Source organism: Bison bison, unplaced genomic scaffold (assembly GCF_000754665.1).
Source record: "Bison bison bison isolate TAMUID 2011002044 unplaced genomic scaffold, Bison_UMD1.0 scf7180017864163, whole genome shotgun sequence".
NCBI classification, from domain to species: domain Eukaryota; kingdom Metazoa; phylum Chordata; class Mammalia; order Artiodactyla; family Bovidae; genus Bison; species Bison bison.
Genome location: NW_011494735.1, coordinates 1,930,648 through 1,954,193, shown reverse-complemented (window position 1 = coordinate 1,954,193; position 23,546 = coordinate 1,930,648). Strand labels below are relative to the sequence as shown.

Genomic DNA, 23,546 nt, shown 5'->3' with positions numbered 1-23,546 from the left:
CCTACCATCTATCCATTAGATTTGTTCAAAATAGTCAAATACATGGAAAAAAGGTGGCACTGATCAGGAGATAGCAGGAAAAAGTGTGGAATCTGAACACATCCATGGAGGGCACCAGCTGCTATGAAGCCTTACTTAGACACTATGAGCAATACAGCTTCACTTTTGTCCTCAACCAGCAAACCATGCTCTTTCAAACAAAAACTATGAATAGTTTAGATTGCTTTTCATTTGAAGTTGAGGTAAAAAGGTGGCATGCCATTTGAATAGAAGTTGTATCTTTTTTCAAAGAACTTGAACTTCCAAGACCCAGGACAGAATGCTTAGCCAGTGTACCTGGTTCTTTAATTCACATGTTCCCCTTTCTCTAGACAAATACCTTTCTCATAGCTAGAGCTTTTATTTTTATTTATTTTTTTTAAATTTAAATTTATTTATTTTAATTGGAGGTTAATTACTTTACAATATTGTATTGGTTTTGCCATACATCAACGTGAATCCACCACAGGTGTACACGTGCTCCCCATCCTGAACCCCCCTCCCACCTCCCTCCCCGTACCATCCCTCTGGGTTATCTCAGTGCACCATAGCTAGAGTTTTTAAAGCTTCCCACGTGGCACAGTGGAAAAGAATCCAACTGCCAATGCAGGAGTCACAAGAGACATGGGTTTGATTCCTGTCAGGAAGATCCCCTGAAGTAGGAAATGGCAACTCACTCCAGTATTCTTGCCTGGAAAATTCCATGGACAGAAGAGCCTTGTGTGCTATACTCCATAGGGTTACAAAGAGTCATACATGACTGAGCACAGATACACACACACAGAGTTTTTAATAAAAGCCAGTATTTTCTCAAGTAAGAGGGTGGGTGACTACAAAATATTTGTTTGTGTGTTTTATCTAATCCAGTATCCACCTGGGTTGGAGTAACTGCTCAGGTGAGAGAACATGTTAGCTGATGTTTTGATGAGTAAGTCCAAAATATCCTTCTGCTAGCAAGCTAAATGTATTCACTTGTACTGTTGTATTGTCCTATTTCTGATTAATCTCCTCAGAATCCTCTCATCCCTTTCCTCTGTTCTCTTTATCTCAAGTATCTAATTTAATTCCTTCATGTAATAGGCCACCACTCTACAATTCTTATAGTTTCTTCTTTGGTTCTTTTGGTAGCCAATTTATTTGCTATACTCAAACTCTACACTTCATTACCCATTTAGTACTAACACTTGCCTAGCTAAACTTATTTAGAAAATCAAAACATTTTCCACAATTTTAACAATAAGCCCTTATTGTTTCAGCCCCTTCCTTAATGTGAATGTATCTGGTAAGGTTGCCCAATAAAGCCTAAGGGAGACTTTGAATATAAGGTTAGTTACACATACTTAAAAAGTGAATGAATTACATCTTTTTCAATAAGGTATAATATTAACACTTATGATAAACTTGACTAAATTACAAAATATCCTATAGATAAAACATGCAGTTATAATGATCCATGTTGTCTGAAAAGGTCCCCAAGGTTTTGCTTCATTTGTGCTACTCCAGCCTCAGCAGAAGCTTAGAAAAATCTAAAGAGCATTTTATCCTTTCTGATTATGTAAAATCATTATGACTCAATTGTGGGCAAATACTCCCTACAATTGGCATATTCTGCCAATCATTACTCCAGGAATCTTCACTCCATAGCATGAATTTGCTTCTGTTGGTCTTGTGTAGTAGAACTTACTGAATTAGTTGAATAAGGACCACATCTTATACTACATTCTATTTATGACATACCCCAGTCAATATAATAACAACTTTTTGCACATTTCAAGACTAACATTTTTTATTATTTATTTATCTTTCAAGGCTAATATTTTGCATGTTTCCATCTGGTCAAAGCTATGGTTGTTCCAGTAGTCATGTATGGATGTGAGAGCTGGATTATAAAGAAAGCTGAGCACCAATGAATTGATGCTTTTGAACTGTGGTGTTGGAGAAGACTCTTGAGAGTCTCTTGGACTGCAAGGAAATCAAACCAGTCAATCCTAATGGAAATCAGGCCTGAATAGTCATTGGAAGGATTGATGCTGAAGCTGAAACTGCAGTACTTTGGCTACCTGATGCAAAGAACTGACTCACTGGAAAAGACCCCGATGCTGGGAAAGACTGAAGGCAGGAGGAAAAGGGGATGACAGAGGATGAGATGGTTGGATGGCATCACCAGCTTGATGAAGATGAGTTTGAGCAAGCTCTGGGAGTTGGTGGACAGGGAAGCCTGGCATGCTGCAGTCCATGGGTCACAAAAAGTAGGACACGATTGAGCGACTGAACTGAACTGTACTGAAGACTAACATAAAGCTGATTTTCCACTGGGAAAATTTTATGATATTTAAGAGTTTTCTGAAATGAATTATGATTTCCTTTTATGGAAAAAATAAAATGAAATAAAACTGTTTAATAAAATTAGCAATTTTAAAATATGAGTGAAATCTTAAAAATCTCTGTTCTGTTACTCTGAAATAAAAATTTTACATTTTTACTTCTTTTGTTTTCTCTCAGAGAATATTAAAGGCATAGTTAAGGTGGCATTGAATAGATAATACTGATTATTTCTTTTAGCAAAAGAAAGGGTGTTTTAGTAATTTTCTAAGAATGCTTATGGGCCTATCTCACTAGTCTAGACAATGCAATAAGAATTACATATGCTTAATAAAAATATTTATATTTTCTTTATAGATTATTTATCATTGGTTTATTTAAGTGAGCATAAATATATGTGAACCAAATCCTATAATCCTTCCAAATCCTACAGTGATATAAAAAACAAATTATATGTGAAAATAATGTTTAAAAGGCAGTTGGTATGCAAAAGCTTTCCTACTGATATTTCACAATAATTTTCTAAGAAAATCAAGTTATAAATAAAAGAAGTTAGAATTTATAGACTTCTTATTAACCTAAGAAAAACATATTAAGTATAACGTTTCATTATATACAGGGAATGTGAGAATGACACTTTAATCATTTCAATTTTTGATGTCAAAGGTGAATACATTTGATGGGTTTTGACATCATTATATTATGAGTTTGAGATTCTTAAAAGATTGGTGAAATAGAGACTTCAAAACTCCCCAAATCTTTAGACACTGTGGTTCAGTCTGCAGTTGCCTTAGATCTTCCTAGATCTTTTGATGTTTAAAAACAGTTAACTGAATCCAAAACATCAAAATTTAGGGATGGGAGAAGAAGGATGAAGAGAAGAGGAAAAGATTAGGGAGAATGTCTATAGTTTGTTTACTGTCTTATATGGAACTAGAGAAAATAGATCAGCCTATGCAATTAATCTGGAAAATAAACATTATTTCCATAACTGAAGGTGAATATGAAAAATATAATTCTTAGTGAACACCTTTTCTTAACATTTATACATTGCCTTCTTTTCAGACAAATTTTTCAGTAAAAATTATTATTAAAATCTCAATCACTAAACATGCATTTATTAAACATAAAAGGTGGTACTACATATACTCATTGGCCCAAAGAAGTAAAATCTTGTCTTTAAAAAGTACTGTATCTAAGAAATAATATTAAAACCAAAAGGAAGACAACATGTTTTCTTGCTTAAATTTTCTCATTTCATTTTGTGAACATTTTGTAGCATGGCATATGACAGCTGAAATACAAATTATCCTTTACAAAAATGTCAAAATGATTTGTTGGAGGTAAAAAAACTCAAGATTTTAAAACACAGTTTTGGTCTACAACCACATATTCATCAATTCCAAACTTTCAAAATAGAAAATGAAAAGTTAACATTTCATTGTCTAAAATTAAAAAAAAATACTTACACTATGGGCTTTTCCAGGCGACTTCCCTGTGAACCAACAATCTCCCCCAATGTACAAAACACTTGTCCCAGAAAGTCCTAAAATAGATAAAAAGATTAAGGCGCTTAAGTTCCCAAACTGTCTTTACGTATTCTGTACATCATATCTGCATTGTTTTCATTGTTAAGATATTGAATTCTCTAACTTCCAATAATAAACAAAATGAGTTCAAAATGCATGGATTTTAGCATATGATTGTCCCCTAAGTTTGCACAGCCTTCTATTCTTTTAATCACTAAGTTAGTTTGTTATTATGAGTGCTCAGACATTGCATTTGCTTTCTTTCTCTTTTTAAATTAAAATGAAAATGGAAAACAAGTTCCAGGATTTGAATTCACAACTGAATTGACTTGAGATGTCCCTGAAATTACTAAACTTTTGTCTGAGAAGGCAAATCATAAACGCACAGGGCAGTGGTGGCTAACACTAACAGTGCTACTGGTTACAGAGAAGCAGTGTGATAGCACGGCTACAACCAGGATCCAGAGTCACACTGCCAGATGTCTATTCCAGCACGACCACTGACCATTTATGAAATGGCAGTTATTATGCTGTCCAGTTTCCTCAAACGCGTAGTTGCCCCCTTAAAGAGCTATTGTGAGTTCAATGAGTTATTATTGCATGAGATGATATTTGTAGATACTAAGTGCCCCCAAATGGGTTAAGTATAATATTAAGTCTTATTTTCAAGACTCAGAATAACCCTGCAAAATGAGAGGTTTCTTACTAATACTATTAATAAATTTCACATATAAAGAAACTAATCATCTAAGAGGTTTTCCTTCATGTTTTAAGCAGTCAATGAATAGCAGAGATAAAACTAACCCAGATATTCTGATTCAAGACTGAAATACTGCCTAAAGATTTGAATATCATAAATACAGTGCAACTCCCCATGTTAATAAAATAAGGGTTCCAACACCATCCAGATATGTGCGTCAAGAAAACATAGAGGTGGTTCAGGGAGAAGCATATCATTGCCTGTGTATGATCCCAAGCTGCCTTAAAGGAGAAAGTGGGAGATCTGTCTAAACTGTACTGTGAACTGGCCTAGGAAAATCCCTAAGAAAGAATGATAGCAAACAAAATGCTGCTTTAAGTTTTACTAAATAAAACTTTTAAATACCTAACAAGCCACAAAAGTAAAAACTGTGTTATTCACAGGAAGCTGCCCTAAATCTCATGAGAGAAAAAAAGGCCACTGTAGACTAGGACAGTCAAGGGAATATTTTTCCAAAGTACATAAGCCTTGACAGCCATATAGGATTCAGACTATGAATAGGAGAGTTGGAGCATTGCAGTCCTAGAGAATAAATCAGAATAACAGACAAGAGTACTGTGAAAAAAAGAGCAGACCTTAAATAAAGGGCAGAAACAGAGATGAAGAACCAATACTGTGGTGAGCCCTCTTGGCCAAGCCAAAAAAAAAAAAAGCCTTAGAAGCAATTGGCAGCCTTTCAGCAACCTTTCAGCAAAGCAGGGACACCATTAGAACAATGGATTCACATGATTACTTAGCTACCAATTTGCAGAAAGGACTGAGAAGTGAAGAAAAATCTGAAAGTCAGATCAATCAAAAGGCTACAGTAGTTAATAAGAAGCAAAGTGTTAAGTCTCAAGCTAAAATTGTAAAAGACACTTGGGAAATGTGCAGAAAAATGTCAGGATTTGGTGTAAACTGTACTTGCACTTGGACCTCCCAAGTGGCAACAGGGGTAAAGAACCTGCCTGCCAATGCAGTGAGACATAAGAAATGTGGATCTGATCCCTGGGTTGGGAAGATTCCCTGGAGAAGGGAATGAGAACCCACTTCAATATTCTGGCCTGGAGAATCCCATGGACAGAGGAGCCTGGAGGGCTACAGTCCAGCACGTTGCAAAGAGTCAGACATGACTGAAGTGACTTAGCACATGGGTACTTGTACATAGTGGGGGTGGGGCAATGAAGAGAGGGAGAAAGAAAATAAATCTGGATTTGGATCTTGATTGCTGACAGAATATCAATACTTTCATTAAACTGCAAATCATTTTAAATTTTGCTTTCAAGTAAGTAAAATGTACTTCAGGTAAAGGCCCGACACATTTAAACTAAATATCCTTAAAAATAACATGTCTTTGCCAACTTCATAACAGACTTTACAGAAGTGTCTATGGATTTTTAAAAACAAACATAACTTTTTCTAAGTCACACTGTACATGAGAGCTTGATACTAAAGATTTGAAATGTCATTGGTCTTCTAGATCAGCAGCAAAATATACATGGGGATTCTAGAACTGTTTTCTAAGGATATTAATATTGATGGGCAGCTGCTCATTCTGCATATTAAATGGATTTGGTCAATAAAAGAACAAGTCTCACTAAAAGCTTTTCACTGCTGTAGTAACTCAAGAAAACAGAACAGATATATTGAACATTCCATATTAGAGTCCACATATATAATTTAGCATAGAACACATGCATGCCATCATAACTGAACTAAAATGAAATAAAAATAATAAAATCAATAAAATGAGCATCAAAAAGATGCAGTGTGGACTGAAACATTTTATTGCTACTGCAATAAAGTAGCTACTGCTACTGCAATCTCTGCCCCTAAATATTATGGTACTTATGTAATTGTTTTACATCTGCCTATGTTCGTGTAGTCATGATATGCATACAATCCATGTGCTATTCATAATGCAAAAATCAGCACATAATATTTAATATTTGTCAACTACTCCTTGTGTTGGAAAAGGTCTACTGAATCCATTTTTCAGCCAGTGTCAGGGAATGTTTAATTTTAAGGAGTCCTGTATGTTGTTTTCTGTTCCTCAAGGGCCCTCTGTTCTTTATCAGTTCCTGGAAAACAGGAACGAGCAGAGCTGCACGCAGTTCTCAGGACTGAGGTCATGAGACAGAAAGCATATGTGGATTCCTTTCAGTAACTTTTTACTTTTCTGTAAAACTACTTAATCACATTCCTATTTCTCAAGACATGGATTGTCTTCCGGCCCTGTGACGATTGTTATTCCACTAGTTACTGTTGTCATGGCCCTGTGACGATTGTTATTCGCTTAGTCACTGTAGTTATGCATCTGGTTTCGGTGTTTTTGCTCAAATTTATTTTTTGCCTAAAGCTTCCTTGTATAACAATATATACACACGTGCTGCCATGAATAAAGCACCCTTGTTTCACTCGAGACTTGGGTCCCCTGCGTCCTTCTTTTCATCACTTTCTTTTCCTCGACTTCAGTCCCCAGGTCCCGGTCTGTAAAGACCACAAGTCAGCTCAATGGTCTACATTCCCTATGCATTTTACACAATACTAGTAATTCATTCAGGCAGTTCAGCTTAGTGTCACAGTCATGTCTGACTCTTTGTGACTCCATCACTAAAACTAGAGCTTGCTCAAACTCATATTCATCGAGTCGGTGATGCCATCCAATCATCTTATCCTCTGTTGATCCCTTTTCCCCCTGCCTTCAATCTTTCCCAGCATCAGGGTCTTTCCCAGTGAGTCAGTTCTTCCCATCAGGTGGCCAAAGTATTGGAGTTTCAACTTAAGCATCAGTCTTTCCAATGAATATTTAGGAATGATTTCCTTTAGGATGGACTGGTTGGATTTCCTTGCAGTCCAAGGAATTCTCAATAAGAGTCTTTGCCAACACTACAGTTCAAAACCATCAATTCTTACACACTCAGCTTTCTTTATACTCCAATTCTCACATCCATACATGACTACTGGAAAAACCATAGCCTTGACTAGATGGACCTTTGTCGGCAAAGTAATGTCTCTGCATTTTAATATGCTCTCTAGGTTGGTCATAGCTTTTCTTTCAAGGAGCAAATGTCTTTTAATTTCATGGCTGCAGTCACCATCTGAGGTGATTTTTGAGCCCCTCGAAAAGAGTCTCTCACTGTTTCCATTGTTTTCCCATCTGTTTGTCATGAAGTGATGGGACGAGATGCCATGATCTTCATTTTTTTAATGTTCCATTTTAAGCCAAATTTTTTACTCTCCTCTTTCACTTTCATGAAGAGGCTCTTTAGTTCTTCTTTGCTTTTTGCCATAAGGGTGGTGTCATCTGCATATCTGAGGTTATTGAAATTTCTCCTGGCCATCTTGACTCCAGCCTGTAATTCACACAGCCCCACATGTCGCATGATGTACTCTGCATATAAGTTAAATAAACAGGGTGAAAATGTACAGCCTTGATGTACTCCTTTCCCAATTTTAAACCAGTCCATTGTTCCATATCCAGTTCTAACTGTTGCTTCTTGAACTGCATACAGATGTCTCAGGAGGCAGGTAAGGTGGCCTGGTATTCCCATCTCTTGAAGAATTTTCCACAGTTTGCTGTGATCCACATAGTCAAAGGCTTTGGCGCAGTCAATAAAGCAGAAGTAGATATTTTTATGACGCTTCCCTTGTAGCTCAGTTGGTAAAGAATCTGCCTGCAGTACAGGAGACCTGGATTTGATCCTTGGGTTGGGAAGATCTTCTGGAGGAGGAAATGGAAACCCACTCCAATATCCTTCCCTGGAAAATCTCATGGACAGAGGAGCCTGGTGGGTTGCAGTCCATGGGGTTGCAAAGAGTCAAGCACGACTGAGTGACTAACACTTAACACTTAGATATTTTTCTGGAACTCTCTTGTTTTGATGATCCAGTGGATGTTGACAATTTGACTTCTGGTTCCTCTGCCTTTTCTAAATCCAGCTTGAACATCTGGAAGTTCACAGTTCACATACTGCTGAAGTGTGGCTTGGAGAATTTTGAGCATTACTTTGCTAGTGTGTGAGATGAGTGCAATTATGTGGTAGTTTGAACATTATTTGGCATTGCCTTTCTTTGGGACTGGAATGAAAACGGACCTTTCCAGTCCTGTGGCCACTGATGAGTTTTCCAAAATTGCTGGCATATTGAGTGCAGCACTTTTACAGCATCATCATTTAGGATTTGAAATAGCTCAACTGGAATTCCATCATCTTCACTAGCTTTGTTCCTAGTGATGCTTTCTAATTCCCACTTGACTTTGCATTCCAGGATGTCTGGCTCTAGGTGAGCGATCACACCATCGTGGTATCTGGATCATGAGTATCTTTTTTGTATAGTTCTTCTGTGTATTCTTGCCACCTCTTCTTAATATTTTATTTCTGTCCTTTATTGTGCTCATCTTTGCATGAAATGTTCCCTTGGTATCTCTAATTTTCTTGAAGAGATCTCTAGTCTTTCCCATTCTATTGTTTTCCTCTATTTCTTTGCACTGATCATTGAGGAAGGCTTTCTTATCTCTCTTTGCTATTCTTTGGAACTCTGCATTCAAATGGGTATATGGTTCCTTTTCTCCCTTGCCTTTTGCTTCTCTTCTTTTCTCAGCTATTTGTAAGACCTCCTCAGACAATTGTTTTGCTTTTTTGCATTTCTTTTTCTTGGGGATCATCTGGATCACTGCCTCCTGTACAATGTCACAAACCTTTGTCTATAGTTCTTCAGGCACTGTCTATCAGATCTAATCTCTTGAATCTGTTTGTCATTTTCACTGTATAATTGTAAGAGACTGGATTTAGGTCATACCTGAATGGCCTAATGGTTTCCCTAGTTTCTTCAATTTAAATCTGAATTTGGCAATAAGGAGTTCATGATCTGAGCCACAGTCAGATCCTAGTCTTGTTTTTGCTGAATGTATAGAGCTTCTCCATCTTTGGCTGCCAAGAATATAATCAATCTAATTTAGGTATTGAGAATCCGGTGATGTCCATGTGTAGACTCTCTTGTGTTATTGGAAGAGGATCTTTGCTATGACCAGTGTGTTCTCTTGGTAAAACTCTGTTAGCCTTTGCCCTGCTTCATTTTGTACTCTAAGGACAAATTTGCCTGTTACTCCAGGTATCTCTTGACTTCCTTCTTTTGCATTCCAGTCCCCTATGATGAAAAAGACAACTTTTTTGGGGTATAAGTTCTAGAAGGTCTTGTAAGTCTTCATAGAGTTCTTCAACTTCAGCTTCTTCAGCATTAATGGTTGGAGCATATACTTGGATTACTGTGATACTGAACGGTTTGCCTTGGAAACAGAGATCATTCTGTCATTCTTGAGATTGCACCCACGTACTGCATTTCAGACTCTTTTGTCAACTCTGAGGGCTACTCCATTTCTTCTAAGGGATTCTTGCCCACAGTAGTAGATATAATGGGTAGTAGATATAATGAACTCTAAGTAAGTAGTAGTACATTAGTGTCCCTTAATGGATATTTTTAGATATTTGCTCTGTATTTAGATAGAGAAATAAAGACTAGCTAAAATAGAAACCGCTTTATTGTTTCTTATTATAGTGTTGCATTTCAGTTGATGAGCCACTATAATTAGATCATAATAGAATTTCCAGTAATAAATCCAAGCACTTTACTAGAACTCTAACAAACACATAGACCAAATACACTTTAGAGTGGCTGCTGCTGCTGCTGCTGCTAAGTTGCTTCAGTCATGTCCAACTCTGTACGACCCCATAGACAGCAGCCCACCATGCTCCCCCGTCCCTGGGATTCTCCAGGCAAGAACACTGAAGTGGGTTGCCATTTCCTTCTCCAATGCATGAAAGTGAAAAGTGAAAGTGAGGTTGCTCAGTCATGTTCGACTCCTAGAGACCCCATGGACTGCAGCCTACCAGGCTCCTCCGTCCATGGGATTTGCCAGGCAAGAGTACTGGAGTGGGTTGCCATTGCCTTGCAATTGAGAATGCTTCAAATAATTTCAACATATTAACTATAAGACTTTTAAAAAACTGACCAGGAGGTCAACAAATATCTGTTAAATGTGTTCATCATTATTTTACAGTCTAAATAATATATGGATAGAACTTAGTTTTGAAGTCTGTTGAAATGTCTGTAAACCATATTGAACAAACCTAGACCACCTGTGTTTGTATTTTCACTGAAAGATTTATTAAAGCCTTTACCTTCAGTATTCTAATCTATAAAATAAATTTTATAAATAATATTTACAAATTAAATTGTTGGGAGATCCAAGTTAGATAACATATTCAAAACACTTAGAATAAATACCTGGAACATAGTAAGTATTTAATAAAAATATGCCTCCTCTCTCTTCCCCTACTTTCCTGGAATTAAAGAATATTACTATATGCTCTAAACGTTCCACTAGCCACTAGATTATAGTACTGGAAATATTATAAATATCTGAATAAAATAATATATTTTCTTTCCCAAACTGCTTTACATTCTTGGTCAGTACAAATGCTCATTTTGAGCGTCATTATAAAATCCAAAAGTGTCTTATCTTATATGTTAAAGAAATGAAGACAGCCTCAGAGACTTCTGAGACAGCACTAAGAGCTCCAACATTCAAATCATAGGAGTCCCAGAAAAAGAAGACAAAAGGAAAGGGCATGAGAAAATATGTGAAGAGATTATAGTAGAAAACTTCCCTAAAAAGGAAGGGAAATAGCCACCCAAGTCCAGGAAGCCCAGAGAGTCCCATCCATGATAAACCCAAGGAGAAATATGCCAAAAAACGTGTTAATCGAACTAACAAAAATTAAACACAAAGAACAAATATTAAAAGTAGCAAGGAAAACCAACAAATGGCATACAAGGGGATTTCCATAATGATCTTTCAGCTGATCTTTCAACAAAAACTCTGCAGGCAAGAAGGGAATGGCAGGATATATTTAAGTGATGAAAGAAAAAACATGTACAACTAAGATTACTCTATTGAGCAAGGATCTCATTCAGATTTGGAAGAGAAATCAAAACTTTTACAGACAATCAAAATCTAAGAGAATTCAACACTACCACAGCAGCTCTTTAATAAATGCTAAAGGAATGTCTCTAGACAAGACAGAAAAAGCCTATAAAAACAAACTCAAAACAATAAATTAAATGTTCACAGGATCATACTTATAAATGATTACCTTAAATGTAAATGGCCTAGATGCTCCAACCCAAAGACACAGATTGGCTGAATGGTACAAAAGGGAGATCCCTATATATGCTATCTTCAAGAGAAACACCTTAAACCTAAGGACACACACAGCCTGAAAGTGAGAAGCTGGAAAGATACTCCATGCAAACAGAGATCAAAAGAAAGCAGGAGCAGCAATATTCATATTAGATAAAATAGACTTTAAAACAAAGATTGTTATAAGAGACAAAGGACACTATATAATGATCAAGGGATCATTCCAAGAAGACCTAAAAATTATAAGTATACATGCACTCAACATAGGAACACCTCAATATGTAAGGCATATGCTAACAACTATTAAAGAGGAAATTGACAGTAACACAGTAATAGTGGGAGACTTTAATACAACAGTCACATCAATGGACAAATCACCCAGACAGAAAATTAGTAAGGAAACACAAGCTATAAATGATACATAGGACAAGTTGGACCTAATTGATATCTACTGGCATTTCAACCCCCCAAAACAGATTTCACTTTTTTCTCAGATGCACATGGAATATTCTCTAGGCTAGATCACATCCTGGACCACAAATCAGGCCTTGGTAAATTTCTAAAAACTCAAATAATTTCAAGTATCTTTTCTGATCACAGCTTTGTAAGATTAGATAGCAATTATAGAAAAAAAAAAACACCTATGAAAAACACAAGCACATGGAGGCTAAACAATACACTTACAAAGAACCATCAGATCACTGAAGAATCAAAAAGGAAATGAAAATATGGCTAAAAACAAATGACAACAAAGACATGACAACTTAAAATCTATGGGACACAGGAAAAGTAGTGCTAAGAGGGAAGTTTAAAGCAATACAATTCTACATCAAGAAGCAAGAGACATCAAATATATGTAATACTACACCTAAAGCAACTAGAAAAAGAAGAACACCAACAAAACAAACACAAAAACAACAAACCAAAACAAACAACAACAAAAACCTGAAGTTAGTAGAAGGAAAGAAATCATAAAGATCATAGCAAAAGAAATGCAAAAGAAATGAAGGAGACTCTAGAAAAGCTCAATAAAAGTAAAAGTTGGTTCTTTAAGAAGATAAACAAAATTATAAAACCGTTAGCCACACTCATCAAGAAAAAAGCGAAGAAGACACAAACCAATAAAATTACAAATGAAAAAGAAGTTACAACAAACAACACAGAAATACAAAGGCCCATGGGACTACCATGAACAACTATATGCCAATAAAATTGGACAACCTGGAAGAAATCGACAAATTCTTAGAAATGTATAATCTTTCAAAATTGAACCAGGAAGAAGAGGAAAATACGAACAGACCAATCACAAGCGTAGAAATCAAAACTATAATAAAAAAATCTTCCAACAAAGCCCAGGGCTAGATGGCTACATGGGCTTCCCAGGCAGCACTAGTGGTAAAGAATCTGCCTGCCAATGTAAGAGATATAAGAGACACGGGTTCAATCCCTGGGTCAGGAAGATCACCTGGAGAACAGCATGGCAACTCACTCAAGTATTCTAGCCTAGAGAATCCGATGGACAGAGGAGCCTGGCAGGCTGCAGTCCGTGTGGTTGCAGAATTGAACACGACTGAAGCAACTTGGCACACATGTGGATGATTACATAGGCTGCTGCTGCTGCTAAGCCACTTCAGTCGTGTCCGACTCTGTGCGACCCCATAGATGGCAGCCCACCAGGCTCCCCCGTCCCTGGGATTCTCCAGGCAAGAACACTGGAGTGGGTTGCCATTTCCTTTTCCAGATTACATAGGCAAATTCTACCAAAAGCTTAGAGAAGAGTTAACACCTGTCCTAGTCAAACTCTTCCAGGAAATCACAGAGGAAGGAAAATTCATGAACTCATTCTATACCCTGGTATCATAATAATACCAAAACCAGACAAAGATCCACAAAATAAGAAAATTACAGGCTAATATCACTGATGAACATAGGTGCAAAAATTCTCAACAAAATTCTAACAAACAGAATCCAACAACACATTATAAAGACCATACATCATGATTACTACTACTACTACTAAGTCACTTCAGTTGTGTCCGACTCTGTGCGACCCCAGAGACAGCAACCCACCAGGCTTCCCTGTCCCTGGGTTTCTCCAGGCAAGAACACTGGAGTGGGTTGCCATTTCCTTCTCCAATGCATGAAAGTGAAAAGTGAAAGTGAAGTCGCTCAGTCATGTCCAACTCTTAGCGACCCCATGGACTGCAGCCTACCAGGCTCTTTCATCCATGGGATTTTCCAGGCAAGAGTACTGGAGTGGGGTGCCATTGCTTAAGTGGGCATTATATCAGGGATACAAAGATTCTTCAATATCCACAAATCAGTCAATGTGATACACCATACTAACAGATTCAAAGATAAAACCATATGATCATCTCAACAAATGCAGAGAAAGACTTTGACAAAATTCAGTATAATTTATGATAAAAACAATTCAGAAAGTAGGCAAAGAAGAAACAACTCAACATAGTAAAGGCCATACACAACAAACCCACAGAAAACATTATACTCAATGGTGAAAAACTGAAAGCATTTCCTCTAAAATCAGGAACAAGACAAAGGTGCCCACTCTCACCACTATTATTCAAAATAGTTTTGGAAGTCCAAGCTACAACAATCATAGGAGAAAAAGAAATAAAATTAATCAAGATTGAAAAAGAAGTAAAACTTTGTTTGCAGAAAACATGAATATCTACAAAGAAAACCCTAAAGATGCCACCAGAAAAATACTAGAGTTAATCAATGTATATAGTAAACTTGCAGTATATAATATTAATATACAGAAATCCTTTTGCATTCCTACATACTAACAATGAAAAATCAGAAAGAGAAATTAAGAAAACGATCCTATTCACCGCAGCAACAAAAAGATAAAATATTTAGTTATAAATTTATTTAAATAGACAAAACACCTGTATGCAAAAAACTGTAAGATGCTGATGGAAGAAATCAGAATGTCACAAACAGATGGAGAGATATACCATGTTCTTGGACTAGAGGAATCAACATAGTGAAAACAACTATAGTACCAACTTAGATACAGTGCAATCCCTATCAAACTACCAAAGGTATTTTTTGCAAAACTAGAACAAATAATTTCACAGTTTGTATGAAAACACAAAAGATACTGAATAGCCAAAGCAATCTTGAGAAAGAAGAATGAAACTGGAGGAATCAACCTTCCTGACTTAAGACTATACTACAAAGCTACAGTCCTCAAGACAGTATAGTACTGGCACAAAAATAGAAATATAGACTATAGAGCAAGATAGAAAGCCCAGAGATAAACCCATGCACTTATGCACACTTTATCTTTAAAAAAGGAGGCAAAAAGTGTATAATGGAGAAAAGATACTCTTGTCCACAAGCAGTGCTGGGAAAACTGGTCAGCTACTTATAAAGGAATGAAATTAGAACACTTCCTAACACTATACACAAAAATATAGTCAAAATGCATTAAAGACCCAAAGAGAAGATGAGAAACTATAAAACTCTTAGAGGAAAACATAGGCAGAACACTCTCTGATATAAATCACAACAAGATCTTTTATAATCCACCTCCTAGAGTAATGGAAATACAAACATAAACAAATGGGACCTAATTAAATCTAAGAGCTTTTGCACAACAAATTAAACTATACATAAAGTGAAAAGACAGCCCTTGAGTGGGAGAAAATACAAAAAGCAGTTCAGCAGCTCAATATCAGAAAAACAAACAACCCAATCAAAAAGTGGACAGAAGACATAAACAGACATTTCTCCAAAGGAGACATGCAGATGGCTAATAAACACATGAAAAGATGCTAAATATTGCTTATTATTAGAGAAATACAAATCAAAACTATAATGAGGAAACATCTCACACAGGTCAGAATGGCCATCATCAAAAAGTCTACAAATAATAAATGCTGGAGAGGTTGTAGAGAAAAGGGAACTCTCTTATACTATCGGTGGGAATAAAAACTGATATGGCCACTATGTAGAAGAGAATAGACATTTCATTAAAAAACTAGGAATAAAACTACCATATGACCTAGCAATCTCACTGCTCAGCATATTTCTGGAGGAAACCATAAGTGAAAAAGGCACATGCACCCCAGTGTTCATTGCAGCACTATTTACAATAACTAGGACTTGGAAGCAAGCTAGATGTGCAATAGATGAATGGATAAGGAAGTTATGGCATGTACACAATGGAATATTACTCAGCTATAAAAAGGAATGCATTTAAGTCAGTTCTAATGAGGTGAATGAATCTAGAGGCTATTATACAGAGAAAAATAAGTTAGAAAAAGAAAGACAAATATCATATATTAACACATGTATGAGGAATCTAGAAAGACAGTACTGAAAATCTTACTTGCAGAGCACAAAGGAGACACAGACGTTTTGGACACAGTGAGGGAAGGAGAGGGTGGCATGGTATATGAGAATAGCATTGAAATATATATGTTACCATATGTAAAACAAATAGCCAATGAGAGTTTGTTGCATGGGACAGGGAACCAAAAGCCTCTGTGACCTTAGGGGCGGAATGGGGAAAGAAGTGGGAGGGGGTGTTGAATTAGGAGGGAATATATGTATACTTAATGCTGATTCATGTTGATGTATGGCAAAAACCATCACAATATTGCAAAGTAACTATGGTCTAATTTAAAAAATTAAATGTAAATAAAATGTTATTTATTTTCAATGTAATTATTAGGTAAGTTGTGGACATACAACTTTGCTGCTGCTGCTGCTAAGTCGCTTCAGTCGTGTCCGACTCTGTGTGACCCCATAGACAGCAGCCCGCCAGGCTCCCCCATCCCTGGGATTCTCCAGGCAAGGACACTGGAGTGGGTTGCCATTTCCTTCTCCAATACATGAAAGTGAAAAGTGAAAGTGAAGTCGCTCAGTCATGTCCGACTCCTAGCGACCCTATGGACTGCAGCCTACCAGGCCCTTCCATCCATGGGATTTTCCAGACAAGAGTACTGGAGTGGGTTGCCATTGCCTTCTCCGTATACAACTTTAATATGACTCAATTAACATAAATACCAGTGAAATCATGATACACGAATTTAATTTTTAATCATCTTAAAAAACATAAAGATATGAACTTACATGTTTGGACAGGTTGGGACTCTTCGAATCAACATCATACCTAAAAAATTAAAATATACACTTTAAATTATTTCCACAAGTGAAGCTAGAGAAAAACATTAGTGTTTCCCCAAAATACAAATGATATAAAAAAATGAGTCAAAAGTATATGATACAGAGAAAAATTTAGCAAATTTAGAAATTTCTCATAAACTCTGGCCTACATACTAAAGGCAGAATTCATAAACCCTGGGTCCTTTTATTTCTACCACTTAAGTAGAAGTCTTAATTTTAATACTTTCACAGTCATCAACTCTTCTTCATGATAAGAAAATTTTAAAATTTCCCTTTTCTGTGAATCAATAGATTCAAAATCCTCCCTAAAAACTGAAATTTCTCTTTTAGAAAAGTGCTGATAACAGGCTGTCATTTGTATATATAATAATTCTTATTTAATATCATAAATACTCTTATTAGTTTTGAAATTGGCAAAAGTAATGAGAAATTAATTTTCTCCAATCATATGATTTAGGGAAAACATGTATTTTATAGAAAGAAAAATGTGTTTATATAAGACTACTATTTTCCTATTTTTGATTAGTTGGTACTGGAAGCAAATTATTTTTTGAAGATATCCTGGGAAAATATCACTCACTATCACTTAGTCCCTTGTTTTAATTTTTTTTTTTTTAAAGCAGAAAGGTTGCTAACATTTAAATCAACCTCAATTTGCTGAATTCTTGAATAGGAAAATATTTGTACTGGCTCCAATCTTTCTCCCAAATCATATTCTTTTCACATTACTGTGCATAGCTACCTACAAAAAAATAACTTTTTTTTTTTTAATGGCTCATTAAAATCTTCCATCTCACATAACAAGAATGTTTTCCCAGAGGAAGAAAAGCATCTCAGTCAAAAAAAAGCATAGAAACAGAGTTCACTGTGTATACTGATTCTTGGCACAGGTACGCTTACTCCCTAGTAAAGAATGTTTGCCACAAACTGGCTTTAAATTTGTGCGATGCAAATGACAGTCTCAGAAGAATTACAAATAGAGTTACAAATTACTTTCCTTCATATCAGGGCAGTTTGATCACTCTCAACAGTTGTAAACTAGAGTTCTGAATCAGCAAATTGCCAACATCTACTAAAGGCCTACAATATTAGTAAAAAAAAAATTCTTATTCAAGACAATTTTTGAGGGTAAGATTAAAATTAGCAACTGTAGCAATATCATATGTAAAGTATAACTCTCCTGGACCCTTCTCAAGTATCATCCCTGGAAAGTGTTTTCTATAAAGGGTTTAGTGTGGATTGGAGAGAAATAGCATAGTATATTCTCTAAGACAGCTTCAAAAATACGTGAACTGTAAACTCTCAGATGTTGAAGCTGGTTTTAGAAAAGGCAGAGGGACCAGAGATCAAATTGCCAAATTCCACTGGATCATTGAAAAAGCAAGAGAGTTCCATGAAAACATCTATTTCTGTTTTATTGACTATGCCCAACCCTTTGACTGTGTGGATCACCACAAACTGTGGGAAATTCTGAAAGAGATGGGAATACCAGACCACCTGACCTGCCTCTTGAGAAATCTGCATGCAGGTCAAGAAGCAACAGTTAAAACTGGATATGGAACAACAGACTGGTTCCTAATAGGAAAAGGAGTACAGCAAGGTTGTATACTGTCACCCTGCTAATTTAACTTATATGCAGAGTACATCATGAGAAACGCTGGGCTGGAAGAAGCACAAGCTGGAATCAAGATTGCCAGGAGAAATATCAATAACCTCAAACATGCAGATGACAACATCCTTATGGCAGAAAGTGAAGAGGAACTAAAAAGCCTCTTGATGAAAGTGAAAGAGGAGAGTGAAAAAGTTGGCTTAAAGCTCAACATTCAGAAAACTAAGATCACAGCGTCTGGTCCCATCACTTCATGGCAAACAGATGCGGAAACAGTGGAAACAGTGAGAGACTTCATTTTGGGGGGCTTCAAAATCACTGCACATGGTGACTGCAGCCATGAAATTAAAAGATGCTTACTCCTTGGAAGAAAACTTATGACCAACCTAGACAGCATATTAAAAAGCAGAGACATTACTTTGCCAACAAAAACTGTCTAGTCAAGGCTATGGTTTTTCCAGTGGTCATGTATGGATGTGAGCACTGAAGAATTAATGCTTTTGAACTGTGGTGTTGGAGAAGACTCTTGAGAGTCCCTTGGACTGCAAGGAAATCCAACCAATCCATCCTAAAGGAAATCAGTACTTAATATTCATTGGAAGGACGGATGTTGAAGATGAAACTCCAATACGCTGGCCACCTGATGCGAAGAACTGACTCATTGGAAAAGACCCTGATGCTGGGAAAGATTGAGGGCAGGAGGAGAAGAGATGGTTGGATGGCCTCACCTACTCAATGGACATGAGTTTGAATAAACTCGAGGGTTGGTGATGGACAGGGAGGCCTGTCGTGCTGCAGTCCATGGGGTCTTAAAGAGTCGGACACACCTGAGCGACTGGACTGAATGAGAACATACTGCATAGCACAGGGAGCTCTATTCAGTGCTCTGTGGTGAACCTAAAGGGAAAAGGAAATCTGAAGGAGGGGAAATCTGAGCGACTGAACTGAACAGAAATGAACATGGTATATTTAGTTCAATTCAATAAGCAAAAATGAAGTGTTTGTGTTTTCATCACAAAGAATTTAAGTATCTTCAAATACAATCCTCCTTAATTGTCTTTAACAAAGCTTTATAATGCTATTATCTCAAAAATAGGTAATTCCCATTGTAATATGTTGTATTACAATGCTTTCAAAATTACCATGATTTTTCTTTTATGGGAATTTTCCTTCTAACTTTCTAAAAATATCACTGGCTTTAATCCTCATAAGTCAGAACATAAACACTACATCCTAAATGGTAAAAATATATCTGTGTGCATGGGGCTGGGGAGTGTGAGTGTGGGTGTGTATCTATGTTTATGAATGCCATAATCCCCCTAAATAAGAAAAGATATATTGCAAAGCAAAAGTTCAGTAGTTTATCCCCAGGATTGTACACTTGTGCCTAAATTTACTAACAGGAATTTTGTAAACCACTTCATTCTGCTGTTGAAATCTTAGTAAAATACTGAACTGGCAGTAACTGATTTGGGTGACTCCTAATGATTATGTTTTCTAATAGAGGGTAACAGATGTTGACTGGAATTTTTCTTGTATTTCTGAAATTCCAACTAAGGCCCAAAGCTGAAAACAAGAGATACTAAGTTCCTTCTCATGCTTAGCTCAGAGCTGCCAGTAAGTCACTCTCATTAGGGTCAAACCCTTCTCTACAAAGCTTACTCATGAAGTGACAGGCTATTCACTATCTCTGAAGGGGCAGGAGGAGGTTCTTTCCATTCCCCAAAGCAAGGTGAAGGGGAGCTCCAAAATCTAGGATGATTGTGGGAAGGGGAGGATAGCATCTAGCCCTCTGTCATGGAGTTGCAAAGAGTTGGACACGACTTAGCAATTGAACAACAACAATAGGTCCATCCTTGGCTGCCAGTGGAAGAGAATGTTAGCTGACAATGCTGGGAAGTGCCTTCTGAAAGCTGACGTACAAAGAATGACGTCTTTCTGAAATCAAGCAGGACCTGTCAGGCTCCTGGGTGTGGAAGCCTTCCATGTCTCCTATTTCTTGTTGGTAAGGAACAGACTCTCACCTCCATGACCTTTCCTGAGTTCCAAAATTGCAGATTTCACAGTTGCTAATCATGGAAGTGAAGGGATGCAAAGACAGAGGAGGAGCAGCCAAGAAACAATAGTGAAGCCTTGGAGCAGGGTGCTGATTCCACTTAACAATATCATTAAGCTCTTTATAGAAGTAAAATTTTCAACAAATGGAAGATGTTTTTCCCAGAGAATACCACCTAAGGCCATACTAAAGGAACTAGAGAAGCAAATCAAGAGATGACCTGAGACCAGATTAGAAGAGTACAGGTCCTTCACACACCCTAGTCTTATCAACAACACCACCCTTGAACCATTGCTATAAAATTCCTCATCAAATCTTCCCAGGATAGGACACAAGTTTTCAAGAGCAGGAGTCTGCTGTGTCCTCCTTTGCCAGGCAAAGCAATAAAGCTATTTTTTTTTTCTACTTCATCCAAAACTATACCTCTGAGATTTGATTTAGCACTGATGCACAACTTTTTAGTTCCTCCTCCACAGTGAGGAGGACAGAGTGTTTGATATGTATCCCCTGAGGCCAGTATACTCTAAGGCCTAGGTTTTTCAGAACACAGGAGAAAGACACACTTATCTGCTTCCCAACTCCCCTACCTTTCTGCTATCCCAACCCCCTTCTCTCTTGTAAGTAGCTATTACAGTATCTCCAACTGAAGGGAGAGAAAGCAAAGAATTTTGGATTAAGTGTGAGATTAAAGTTTTAAAATGAATACTATATAACTATTAACAAATGAGATAGTTCTAATATACAAAGTGACTAAAAAGTCATGCAGTTAGACCTTGGCATTGTTAAGACGACACTTAACCAATTGGAGAAACAGAAATTGGCGGTGTTGGGACAATTATTGGAAGAAATAAAGGAACATATTTTCCCTCAAAGTGTTGAGAATCTTCAAAAATAGATTGCAATAACAATATGCATTCCATAATTATCAGTTCAGTTCAGGCGCTCAGTCGTGTCCGACTCTTTGGGACCCCATGAACTGCAGCACTCCAGGCCTCCCTGTCCATCACCAACTCCCGGAGTCCACCCAAACCCATGTCCATCAAGTAGGTAATGTCATCCAACCATCTCATCCTCTGTTGTCCCCTTCTCCTCTTTCCCTCAATCTTTCCCAGCATCAGTCTTTTCAAATGAGTCAGCTCTTTGCATCAGGTGGCCAAAGTATTGGAGTTTGAGCTTCAACTGAATTTTGATAATTCCATAATTATCACCATTCATTTACAAAGGAGGGAAATCATCTACTGTGGCTCAGATGGTAAAGAATTTGCCTACAATGTGGGAGACCCGGTTCAATCCCTGGGTTGGAAAGATTTCTTGGAGAAGGAAATGGCAACCCACTCCAGTATTCTTGCCTGGAAAATCCCATGGACAGAGGAGCCTGGTGGGCTACAGTCCATGGGGTCGCAAAGAGTTGGACACGACTTCATGACTTCACCTTCACTTTCACTTTTCACCTAAGTCAAGTTTAGACTCTAACTCCCTTGTTGGTGTACCCAAATGGAAAAATTAGAACATAAGTAGTTATATATGATTTCTTGTATTCTTCAGAAAATACTACATACTGAAACAGCTATCCACATTTCTTTCTCAATGACAACTGTTCTACCATAATAAAGTTTTCAATTATGACAACAAGGAGAATTATAATGTATCAATACTATTACACATGTAACAATTATAACAAAATAAATGAATGCTAAAGTTATGACTTTATCTGTGATAAAGCATAGCACTGTGATAAAACAGCATAATAACAGAAACCATGTCTCTTGAATGCTACATCAAATCAAACAGGCAGGAGAATTTTACAACTCATAGCTGACAAACTAACCTTAAAATATCTCAACCAAATCACCATAATAATAATTTTGGATTAATCAGAACTTACTGGAATTTGGGCCAGTGCTGCCAGAAATATATATTCATTCATTTTCTCTCTCTCTCTCTGATAGCAATTTTCCATCAGCATTAAAAGTTAACTAAAAAAATCTTCTGAAAGCCATTTTCAAACCTTCCATAATGTGCAACTGAAAAGCTTCTTTTCAGTAAAAAAATAATAGAAATTTGTAAAATTAACATAAAGGTTAATAAATAAAAAACAATTCTGAAAACCAATTACATCTATGTTGTCCAATTTAGACTATTGTATTATTCAACACTGTTGCTCCTTCAAAAGGCCATGCTACTGTAAGTATGTCAGGGTGTTTCCATTAGTGCTCTGAGTGAGGTAGGTTGAGATTGTTGTTGCTGTTGCTGTTTAGTTGCTAAGTTATGTCCGACTTTTTGTGACACCATGGATTGTAGCCTACCAGGGTCCTCTGTCCATGAATACTGGGAGTAGGTTGCCATTTCCATCTCCAGGGCATCTTCCCAACCCAGGGATCGACCCCCTGTCTCCTGCATTTGCCGGTGGATTCTTTACCACTGAGCCACCAGGGAAGCCCCAGGTTGGGATTACAGGTAACTTCATTAACTACTTTATCCTTTTTTAATTTTCCACATTTTCAGCAATGAATATTTTTTCCTAGAAGCAACACACTGCTAAGACAAAATGTAAAAACTAATCAGTTAGGAACAATGGATAAATAGGTACTCATAACTAGAGAAAGATTACACTACTTTTCACATTTATTTAGATAGATATGGTAGAAAAATCAGTGTTAGAAAAAGAAAGAAAGCCTGCTCTCACAGGTTGTATACTTATATAAATGGATAATTAGAAGAAATTGTTAGTTCAGTTCAGTTTGGTCACTCAGTCATGTCCGACTCTTTGCAACTCCATGAACCGCAGCACGCCAGGCCTCCCTGTCCATCACCAACTCCTGGAGTACACCCAAACCTATGTCCGTGGAGTCGGTGATGTCATCCAACTATCTCATCCTCTGTCATCCCCT

The 23,546-nt window shown here is 37.0% G+C and overlaps 1 protein-coding gene across 2 annotated transcripts in view; it reads right to left on the bottom strand.

Annotated features, from left to right (window-relative positions):
• The window catches only part of CPNE8 (copine VIII), a 274,643-nt gene that overhangs the window by 168,617 nt on the left and 82,480 nt on the right, over nt 1–23,546 (bottom strand). For both annotated transcript variants that reach the window (XM_010841510.1, XM_010841509.1), the window contains exons 5-6: nt 16,937–16,976; nt 3,831–3,907 (exon numbers count right to left, since the gene is read on the bottom strand). In XM_010841510.1, the coding sequence (XP_010839812.1) occupies nt 3,831–3,907; nt 16,937–16,976 (117 nt within the window). The remainder of the gene's footprint in view (nt 1–3,830; nt 3,908–16,936; nt 16,977–23,546) is intronic.